At 39.3% G+C, this 11,238-nt stretch overlaps 1 protein-coding gene across 4 annotated transcripts in view; it reads right to left on the bottom strand.

Annotated features, from left to right (window-relative positions):
- Positions 1-5,362: 5,362 nt before the first annotated feature.
- Positions 5,363-11,238, bottom strand: part of DNAJB6 (DnaJ heat shock protein family (Hsp40) member B6) — a 94,405-nt gene continuing 88,529 nt past the window's right edge. For all 4 annotated transcript variants that reach the window (XM_070726453.1, XM_070726450.1, XM_070726454.1 and 1 more), the window contains exon 10: positions 5,363-6,952. In XM_070726453.1, the coding sequence (XP_070582554.1) occupies positions 6,870-6,952 (83 nt within the window). In that variant the 3' untranslated portion in view covers positions 5,363-6,869. The remainder of the gene's footprint in view (positions 6,953-11,238) is intronic.

Here is an 11,238-nt window from a genome sequence, read left to right as displayed (position 1 = left end):
GGCTGCCTGAAGCAAAGCACCTGCCTTTCCTCTTTATTTCCTTCCCTGCTCCCCCCCCCCCCCACCTCCCCTTAGTAGGATCCTTTTTGGCTGCACTCTGCATGCAAGAAATCTTTCTCTCTTCCAAACTCTGCCAGAAATGAGTCTTCATGAGACTTCATTGCACCTGCACAGCTTCTTGGAGTGAAAGGGGGAAAAGATTTCTTGCGTTCAGCGTGCAGCCAAAAGGTTCCTTCTGCTGGTGTCATGTCTTAAGTTCAATCTCATCCCCTGCTGAGAGAGAAAGGGGTGCATTTGGAAGAAACAAGGGAGTGTGTGCCCAGCTGCTTCTGCCACTGAACCCAGTTATATGTTTGGCTGTTAGCTCAGCTTCCTCAGGCAGCTCGAGAGCTGGAGGCGGTAGAACATCAGTGAACACAATAACAAGGGATGCGGCAGGCGTACAAGTCCCAGGTAAGATGTGCATCTTGTAGCCCATCCCACTCTGTCCTGCCTGACCTGCCGCCCCCAAATTGTGACCCACCGCGAGACGCACATCCTACCTGACACTTGTAGCTCTGTTGCGTTCCTCAATGTTGGGTCCAGAGAAGCCCATTGTAAAAGAAAACTTCTCATGAGTTTGAGAAGTTTGATTGATTGAACTCGTGAAAAGTTTTCCTTTACAATGGGCTTCTCTGGACATAGCACTGAGGAACATGATGGAGCATCAGGTAGGATGAGTGTCTTGCAGCCCAGCATGTCCCACCCACCAGACATGAGTCTCTGTGAGACTCATCATGCCACCGTCACTGCCTCATGGAGCAGGACTCTGCAAAGCTTATGCTGTTGCATGCACGACCGGCAGCAGGACCTCGGCTGTGCTGTATGACGAAGCTTTCAGCAGTCCTACAGGTCTTGCATGCAACAGCCCTACAAGCCTTGCAGAGTCCTGCTCCACGAGGCCGTGGCGGCTCAACCAGCACCAAGAACAGGAAGGGGAGGCGGCGGCAGTGGGACATCCATGGTTGCCACCTACTGCACCCCCAAAATAATAAGTCCCTCCCCCCGGATAATAAGGCCAAGGCCATATTTCAGGGTTCAAAAACATATAAGGCCCTATCTTATTTTCGGGGAAACACAGTAGATATTGTATCAAAAAAGGAGAACATTTTTAGACCATTTCAAGACCAAGCTTGAAATGAGGGGTCTTGGATGCCATAGAGACACTGGCACTGGTGATGTAAACAAGTTGGGTAATGAAATGCTTACAAAACAACCAAGCTCAGAAAGCAAAAAGGGGCCCTCGAATGCTGCGTCATTTGAAAATCAGTTTGATCAATAGTTTCCTCCCATTCTGAAATACTTAAAAGCAATCAAGATCAGGTTTCAGAAAGAAAAGACTCCACTTTACATAAATAATAGCGCAGGTCAAAATGGAAAGTCAACCAACCCCTAGGGAAGTAAAGGTAAAAATGAAAAAATTAATTTCCTGCCAAAATAAATTTTAATTTCCTGGTAAAATTTTAATTTCCTGCTAAAAGATGAGTTTTGACTGCCCAGATGTAATTACGATTATTTTATACCACACACACATACAAACACTTTGCAACGACTGCTTATTTCAAGTCAGTGATAATCATGTACTGTTTCCAAGACCAGCTATAATTTCTCCTGATAGAAATATTGGTGTCATATCATGCTCACAGGGATCTAGTTTCCAAAACAGTCCATTGTGAATGTATTCTATTTAATCATTATAGGATGTTCTTCGTAATACAACATACATAAATAAAAGCATAGGTCAAAATGGAAAGTCAACCACGTTTCCCCTGGGGAAATACTGTAAATGTAAAAAAAAAATTTTTTAAAAGCCACCCTGAGTCCCTTGGGAGTTGGGCGGCATACGAATACCAATAAATAAATATAAATACCAGTACCTGTTGGTCAGCACTTAAGAGTACCATTGATGTTGCTAATCATTTAAAACAAACAGGTTAGCCAAAATATTGATTTTCAGTGTACTTGATTTTCTTTTTAAAAAGAACTTCCCTTTTATTAAATAGGGAATTATCATAGGAAACATCTCTGGACTCAATTGCTTTTAGCAGCTCAGAGGCATTAATGTTGTCTATTCCAGTCTTCATTAACTGTCGTCTGCTAACAGGCAAATTTCTGAGTTGTCTGCAAAGACACTTGAGTGCAATAAGTTGAAGGAGCCTAAAGGGAGAGTAACCTTTAAATGGAGCTCAGTCTGTGGTGGCTTCATGGAGAAGTCCGTGCAGTTTCCTTGACAACAGTATTCTACAGAAATGGGTTGCTTTTTTCCTTGATGCATTTTCACTTCCTGGTCTAACCTGTAACTCTTAAAATTCCCAGTAGTATCAAAGTAGTTTTACAGCTCAAAGTCAGTAGTCTAAAAATTACTTATTTTTGAACGTGAAAGAGGTTGTATATGGTCTTGGTCAACTTGAAACCAATAAAATTAATAAGAAACTTGATTCTCTCTCTGCTATCACCTAAAACCTCCAGGCATCAAATGATCCCTTCTCTCCTATTCTCCTTCAGTAATTATAATAGCAGCAATATAATATGTCCAATAGCAAATTTGGGGGAGGAGGAAAGCCCCCTCCCCTCCCCTCCTTTAGCTGTGCACCATAGTTGTGTCTACATATTGAATAAACCCAACCATTGTGATGGTATTGTTGGAATTAATATCCATCTGGTTCAGTTTCAAGTGGGGAGAAAGACACTGGAAACATGGAGACGAATTGGAAAGACGGTTTATTGAGACAGGACCACGTGAGTTTGAAGTCCTGGGTAGTTGAACAGAGTGGAGAGTGAGAGGTATTTATACCCTTTCTTGGGCTTTGAACCTGAACTTCCTGTTCCTATGCAAGAATGTGTATTTTATTGGCTGCTGTCAGATTCCCATGGAACTACGCTGGGGTCACAGTTGAAATTGTCTGAGATAAACTTGGTTGAACCTTGCTGTAATGTCCCCAGGTGATTTTGCAATGCAGTGAGCCCTGCTGCTAGATACGTAGAAGGGGGTCATATTTTAATCCCACCACTCTGGAGCTGGAGGTTTTTTGTCTTGTAGGCTGGTCCAGTCTTTCTTAATGTGCATCAAATATCTGTTAGGGTCAGGGAGCTTTAAGATTTTTAATAATAACAGAGTTGCAAGGGATCTTGGAGGTCTTCTACTCCAACCCTCTGCTTAGGCAGGAAACTCTACACCACTTCAGACAAATGGTTATCCAACATCTTCTTAAAAACTTCTAGTGTTGGCATATTCACAATTTCTGGAGGCAAGCTGTTCCACTGGTTAATTGTTCTAACTGTCAGGAACTTTTTTCCTTAGATCTAAGTTACTTCTCTCCTGTTTTAGTTTCCACCCATTGCTTCTTGTTGTACCCTCAGGTGCTTTGGAGAATAGATTGTCTCCTTCTCCTTTGTGGCAACCCCTGAGATATTGGAACACTGCTATCATGTCTCCCCTGATCCTTCTTTTCATTAAACTAGGCACACCCAGTTCCTGCAACTGTTCTCCATATATTTTAGCCTCCAGTCTCCTAATCATCTTTGTTGCTCTTCTTTGCACTCTTTCTAGAGTCTCAACACCCTTTTTGCATCGTGATTTTATTTCTCTTTTAGGGGAAATATTTTATCTTGCCCTTTTAATATTTCCAAAAACATTTCATTCTTCTAGGTGGAGTGGGTGCTAACTTTCTGCAGTATGGTGTAAGAACACAGCTATTACAGTTTGTCACTCAGGGTTATTGCCTTGCCTTTGTCGTCTTTATCAGCCCATTCCTGATTGCAATATGTGTATATGTATTATATCAATATCCAGTCTGTATATTAGGTGATTTACTCTCATTTGCATGTTGATATATAGTTCTATAAAACGGCTTGTGTTTATAATGCCAGTAGTCTTGTGTAATTGTATATTAAGTGGGGATGTTTGTTATTATCTTCATATAGTCCTGATAAATTGACTGATTGAAATGTTTTCCAGTTGATGTCAATCAGACAGACTGTTTCCCTCCCAAAATTCCACTCAGCCTGGCCTTCACTATAGGTAGTCCACAAGTTATGACTGTGATTGCCCTTCATGGTTGTAAATTGTAATGGTCATAAAATCAATTGCAATCTTTTTTGCAGAGATCATAAAGCAAATACTTTATGTTATTAAATATTATTATTAAGATAGTTATTAACCTAATCCAATTTTCCATTCATGGCATAGTTTTGTCAAAAATTGGAACTACCAGATTTCAGCAAAAATCTGTAAATGTGGCTGTGTTGCTAAGCCCCTGAAATGTGTTTGTGTGTATGGGAGCCACCGGAACTTGTGATCCAGGTCATAAGTCCCCTCTTTCGGCTCCACCATAATTTTGAATACTCACTAAGCAACTGTTGTAAGTCAAGGATCACCTGTACATATTTGGCCACAACTGACCAATATTACTGGTTAAACCTGGTCCAACCATCAAATCAACCATCAACAAACATTAAGCTTCTAAATGCTGTATTGGAGGAGACCAGCATTTCACAGACATGGTAAAAGACAAATTATCAGGATTCCCAGACTGGACTAAATCATGATCTGTTTTCAGTTTAAGTCCATTATGGAACTCCGTCAATTATGACTGAATCATTAAAACATGGCTACACAATCCATAGATTAGGCCATGTTTTGCATCCTCTAAACCAGTGGGCAATGCTCAGAGTTGTGACTGTGGTTACTAGTAGACTTTTGAATTTCTGAATTTGACCCTTTGATTTGTGGATAAAAGATTGGTGGCTATTTGCTTTTTATTCTCCTTTCCCTATATCCACTCCTTATAAAATATTTTTAACTCGTAACCTGGTTTTGCTTTGGTGAGAAATTCTAGGATCAGAAGCATCCATTGATGGGGGAAATTTCAAGATTGTGGCAACTGTGACTATGCCATCAACACTATGGTCTTTGTTAGGTGTGTTAAGTAAAAAAGAGGACAGCTATAGCCACAGCTACCATCTTGATCCCTCCGCATTAAAAATAATAAAGTTAAATAAATAATACATTAAATTCTTTTTAAAAATTTTGTAAAATTTTCTACTCTATAATTGAAACAATTATCTAGAAGTCTAATATTTAGAAATCCTCAGTTAAATAAAAGGCCATTTTAGCTACTATCTTTTTGACCCACAAACATTTTCATGGTTTCTTGTTATCGACTCAGTAAAAATCCCAATTAATTTTTTTCTACGGTAAATCAGAAAACTTTCAACACTATATTTAATTATTGAGATATATATATACCTTCCATTTGATTTTTATATCCCAATGAGGTTGTTCTCTCCTTTCTAAAAATAATCAAACTAAAAAAATAAGAGCTAAGTAATAAGGGAACTTACTTTATTTCTTTAAATATTAGTCACACAGCACAACAATTCAGTGGTATTTCCATAACAAAAATTTGTTCTCCATCTTGATTCAGACTTGTTCCTTTTAAACATATCCTAATGAGTTGCACAACATTACATTTTTATAATAGAAGCATTACAATTGAAGTACTGTAAATCCACTTACATCACCATCTTCCTGACCTAAGCTACAACATTTTGGTGTAATTAAAATTTTTATCTAAGAAAGGAAGGTTTCCAATTAGAGAGAATAGGCAACACAATGTATTGATGAAAGGGAATTTTTTTAAAGAGACCAAAACATTCAACTATTTTAATTTATAGATTAAATAGCAGGAAGGCAGCTCATGCTTGGAAGAAGGTTCTGGCTTAGTATTTTGTTATGACGTTAAAAAGAAGTCATGGACCATGCAAATTACACATGTATAAAGTTGGGATTATGTAAATAAATTTAAATTTCCAATTATGTATGTGCATGCCCCACCCAGTCAATGCAAGCTAATTCTACGTGTTTTCCCCAAAATAAGACCCTGTCTTATATTTTTCTGAACCCTGAAATAATTGCTTGGCCTTATTGCCATGCACTCAAAAGCCCAATTGGGCTTATTATCAGGGGATGTCTTATTTTGGAGGAAACATATACTATATGAATAATATTATATATCAATTTGGCCATATAGTATCATGTGCTAAAAGAAGATGAATTTTGACTGCCTAGATGTAATTATTATTATTTTATACCACACACACATACACGCAATTTGCAATGACTACTTATTTCCAGTCAATGATAATCACATACTGTTTCCAAGGCCAGCTATAATTTCTCCTGATAGAAATATTGGTGTCATATCATGCTCACAGAGAACTAGTTCCCAAAATTGTGAATGTATTCCGTTCAATCATTATAGGATGTTCTTCGTAACACAACATACATAAATAATAGCACAGGTCAAAAGGGAAGTCTCAATTCTTAACATTTCCCAGATGTATGATTAAATGCATAATTTAATCCCATTCTCATTGGATGCAAATTTAAATATGTTAAGGTACTCTTGGGGTTCGCTCAGAAATTTTTAAAAGAAATATTCATGATATCTATTTTTTTGAGAATAACCATGCTGTTTACACCTTACCAAACTTTGAATAAACATGCTTAACTCAGGACAGGAAGAGATAAAAAGGCCCCATTTCATCACTATGCCTTCAACAATTTTAATCAAAATCTACTCTATTTTATGGTATCTGATATCCTGACCATTAACACTAGTTTACTCTAACTGGGATGGAGTTTCTAACTGGGGTGCCTTATACTGCAACTTCAAGAAATATGTGGTGCTCAAGCGTAATAGTGCAACTTTAATGTATTTTAACTGTTATCTCATTTGCTAAGTGAGAATAGTTGTTAAGAAATATATGCACCGAGATCAAATGGTAGAGCAACAAAAGAATAGCATCTTGGGACATCAGAATCCATTCTAATAGGGAGCCTTGGCTGCTTTCTTCTTCTTCTGTTCCTCCCTCAGCTTCTGCTTCTTCCTCTTGCTTCCTTCTTTGTGTCCTGAGGAAACATGGCTTGTAAAACATTGTTCATATAGCAGAACTACCCCAATGTAAAAGATTGTTCCCTCAAAATGTGAGCCAGATCTTCTGAAAAGAGGCATAGAAGCAAATCTCTTAGGCCAGTGATTTTCAACCTTTTTTGAGCCTCAGCACATTTTTTACATTTACAAAACCATGGGGCACATTGGGGGGGGGGGGGGGGGGGGGCTAAAAAAAGTTTGGACAAAAAATTCTCTCTCTTCCTCCCTTTCGCTCTATTTCTCTCTCCCTCTTTCTCTCCCTCTTTTTTCTCTCTCCATCCCTCTTCTTTCTCTCTTCCTTCTTTCCTCTTTTTTGCTCTTTCTCTCTCCCTCCCTACTTCCCTCTATGTCTTTCTCTCTCTCTCTCTCTCTTGCTTTCTTTCTTTCTCTCTCTTGCTCTCTCTTGCTTTCTTTCTCTCTTGTTCTCTCTCTCTCTTGCTTTCTTTCTCTCTCTCTTGCTTTCTTTCTCTCTCTCTCTTGCTCTCTCTTGCTTTCTTTCTCTCTTGTTCTCTCTCTTGCTTTCTTTCTTTCTCTCTCTCTTGCTTTCTTTCTCTCTCTCTCTTGCTCTCTCTTGCTTTCTTTCTCTCTTGTTCTCTCTCTCTCTTGCTTTCTTTCTTTCTCTCTCTCTTGCTTTCTTTCTTTCTCTCTCTCTTGCTCTCTCTTGCTTTCTTTCTCTCTTGTTCTCTCTCTCTCTCTCTTGCTTTCTTTCTTTCTCTCTCTCTTGCTTTCTTTCTCTCTCTTGCTTTCTCTCTCTCTTGCTTTCTTTCTTTCTTTCTCTCTTTCTTTCTTTCTCTCTCTTTCTTTCTCTCTCTCTCTTGCTTTCTTTCTCTCTTGTTCTCTCTCTCTCTCTCTTTCTTTCTTTCTCTCTCTCTTGCTTTCTTTCTCTCTTGTTCTCTCTCTCTCTCTCTTGCTTTCTTTCTTTCTCTCTCTTGCTTTCTTTCTCTCTCTTGCTTTCTTTCTCTCTTTTCTTTCTCTCTCTCTTGCTCTTTCTTTTTCTTTCTTTCTCTTGTTTTCTCTCTCTGAGCTTTGCGGCACACCTGACCATGTCTTACGGCACACTGGTTGAAAAACACTGTCTTAGGCAACTGCAACGATATTGGATCTACTAGTGTGGCTTTCTACTCAACAAGGCACATCTTTGCTGTAGGACAGGGGTGTCAAATTCGGTCATCCCAGCAGCATCAGGACTTTACCTCCTTCCGTTAAACCGAGCATGGGCGTTGGCCAGTGTAGGATGTATTAAGCCTACGGGCTGATGTAGGACCTTCAAACAACATTAGAAGCTCTGACATCACTACAGGCATCCCTGCCACAGAAATCCTTTCAGGTTTTTTTAAGAAGCCATCCTATAAGGCAGTGTTTCCCAACCTTGGCAACTTGAAGATAATTGGACTTCAACTCCCAGAATTCCCCAGCCAGCAAATGCTGGCTGGGGAATTCTGGGAGTTGAAGTCCAAATATCTTCAAGTTGCTAAGGTTGGGAAACACTGCTATAAGGCTTGTATTCTATGGTATGAATCATGGCCTGAGCTTTAGTTATGGACCTTTTCATGGAAAATGAATTGAACAGCCTATTCTAAACCTCTGCCAAAACAGTATGAACTAGGCATGGCTTTCAATACATCCAGAAGAATGAAAAGGAAAGGACAAGAGTGAAAACGTTTTCCATTCTTGTCCTTTCCTGGGCAAAGAGGAGATGCAGATGAAGCATAGCCAGTTTTTTTCCCATGCATTGCTCTCCCTAACCATGAAGAAGATGGACGATGGCATTGGGGAAAGGGAGAATTCATGCCCACGAGGCTGGGGAAATCCTCTCAAAACTTCACCTCCTGACATAATTAAGCTCATCGCATGAGCTAGCGTTTACCATATAGCAGGGCTGTCAAACTCGCAGCCGGTGGGGCCAGAAGCATCATGCACTAACCACACCCAGGCCTGGTTTAGTGAAGGAGGGGAAATTAGAAGCAATAGGTCACCTGACACCGCCATGGTGATGCAAGTTTGACACCCCTATTATATACCAAGAGACCTTCACCCTTTTAAGTAGTTGTAGCTCAAAAACTTTCTGAAATGTGTGGCTGAGCCACATGTTAAGGACGTTCACCGGTTAGCATAAGCAAATTAAAGGCAAGCAAAGGAAGTTTCATTTTGGAGAAGAAGAACATACACAAAAACAAGTGGGTTTCTTTCTTCCCCATCATCATCATCATCATCTTGAAAATGATTCTATATAATCTTTCTTTATCCCAAAGAAACATATATGGTTAAGGCAAATAAAGAACGACTGCTCAGTAAACAAGATATTTCTATTTGTCCTTACAAGCTACCCCACAACTCTTCTTTTGATGCTTGAATTTCCACTTCTATTACAAGCTATTTCTCCCATATTTTTAGCAAGACTCAGTAGCCAAAACAAAGGGCTACAACTGACAATTGGATAATTTGCAAAGGAGAATTTAACCGGTAGTTATCCCAGATTTTTGGCCCATCTTGTTGCTAAACAATGCAACATGATCGGACCTGATTTTACAATCATTTTAACACAGTTGTTCATTGAATTAACACTGTCCTTAATTGAATCATGCAGTCATTAAGCAAATCCAGCTTCCCTCATTGACTTGGCTTATTGGAAGCTAGCTGGGAAGGTCACAAATTATGATCACATGACTGCAGAATGCTGCAATTGTTGTAAAAAGGATCTGGTTGCTAAACATTTGTTGCTTGTATCCTTAAGATTTTTTTTTAATTTTAAAGATTTTTATTAATGTTGCTTATTGCTTATTTGACCCCTATGACAATCATTAAGTGTTGTACCTCATGATTCTTGACAAATGTATCTTTTCTTTTATGTACACTGACAGCTATGCACCAAGACAAAATAAATATACCATAACCTTTCCACCCGTGTTGCCATATATGTGCTTAACAGTCACAACAATTGTCATTTCCACAAACCCCTCTCGCCTTCATTGAACATTGCTGAAAGAATGGACACTGTCTATTGTAGCATGTTGTGTTTAGCATTTTAAAATAAGGAATAGTAGGCTGTGGGAAATTGTGCAGAGATCTGATAGAAATTATTTGAAGTCACCAAGCAAAAGCTGTCCAGCTGGAATAGGGGTGACAGACACAATGCATCAACTCTGCTATCTGGAGGCATATCTTTTGTTCTATTAATAACTACAGAAGGCATCATCCTTCTGTAGTTATCCTTCTGAAAACAACACACTGTTTCTGACAACTGAGCATTCCCAATCTGCTCAGCACACCGAAGCTTTGTGTCTAGGAGTGGCCTCTGTGGGCATGAAGAACAGCAGGAAGAAAGGCAAGGAGGAGGCAGGGATCCTTTAATAAAAAACCCAAAAAGTATTCTAAAGTTGCAACAAGTCCACCTTTGCTGTTCCTAAGCCCAGATGAGAGATGAAGAAAAGCCAGGAAGTTGGCCTACCTGAGCCTATAAAATTTTCCCCACCATTACAGAATCAATAAAGGCAACTCAGTTGAGATGTAACTGAAATCATAGGAGAGCAGATGTTATGAGTGTAAAGTGAGGCATTAGCAACTCTTGCAGCTGTTTCTGAATTCTTAAATGTACACAATTTAAAAATTCCTTTAAACCCACCCACCCCTCCCAGCTCTTAATGAATTGCAAAGCCTGAAAGGGACACTCTGAAAGTTCAAGGTCATTCTCACAATCAGATTGGTTGGCCTTGTTTAGCAACCCCAACGCTCATGATCTTCCTTCCAACTTTTCTTGGCTTCACAAATGTACACAGTTTGTAAACGCAAGTGAAGGAAAAGTTCCTTTTCCTTCACTGTCATTGCTGCGTAGATTCACTAAACCAGGAAGTCACTAAACAAAGACTACCTACAATCTTTTTGATCTACAGATGAATTTTCTTCCAATTTCTACAAGGCTTGAAAGGGAGAATGGATGCCCTGCATAACACATTAGCTTTCTTGGGGGAGAAAACCCAACCATTTTTGAAGAGGAATTCTAAGCTGCAGTAGAGCAAAGGAAACTGAACAATTGTGTAGCCACGTACACAGTGCTGCAATTTCTCATTTCAGCATGTTCATAAAACAGCAATTTAATGTACATGCCTCTCCTATGATGGCAGCCCGTAGAACAAATGGGGTATAAATAACGGATTACTCATGTTAAAGCTCTTGTTAATCCTGGATACCAAAGAAAACGTGAGTCTTGTAACATTAAGCTGCAAATTAGGTATTTTTTTAGGTCTGGCAATGACTGAAATGAGCA

The sequence above is a fragment of the Erythrolamprus reginae genome, chromosome Z (genome assembly GCF_031021105.1).
Source record: "Erythrolamprus reginae isolate rEryReg1 chromosome Z, rEryReg1.hap1, whole genome shotgun sequence".
Lineage (NCBI taxonomy): Eukaryota > Metazoa > Chordata > Lepidosauria > Squamata > Dipsadidae > Erythrolamprus > Erythrolamprus reginae.
The sequence above is the reverse complement of the archived record's forward strand: the minus strand, read 5'-3'. Positions and strand labels throughout refer to the sequence as shown.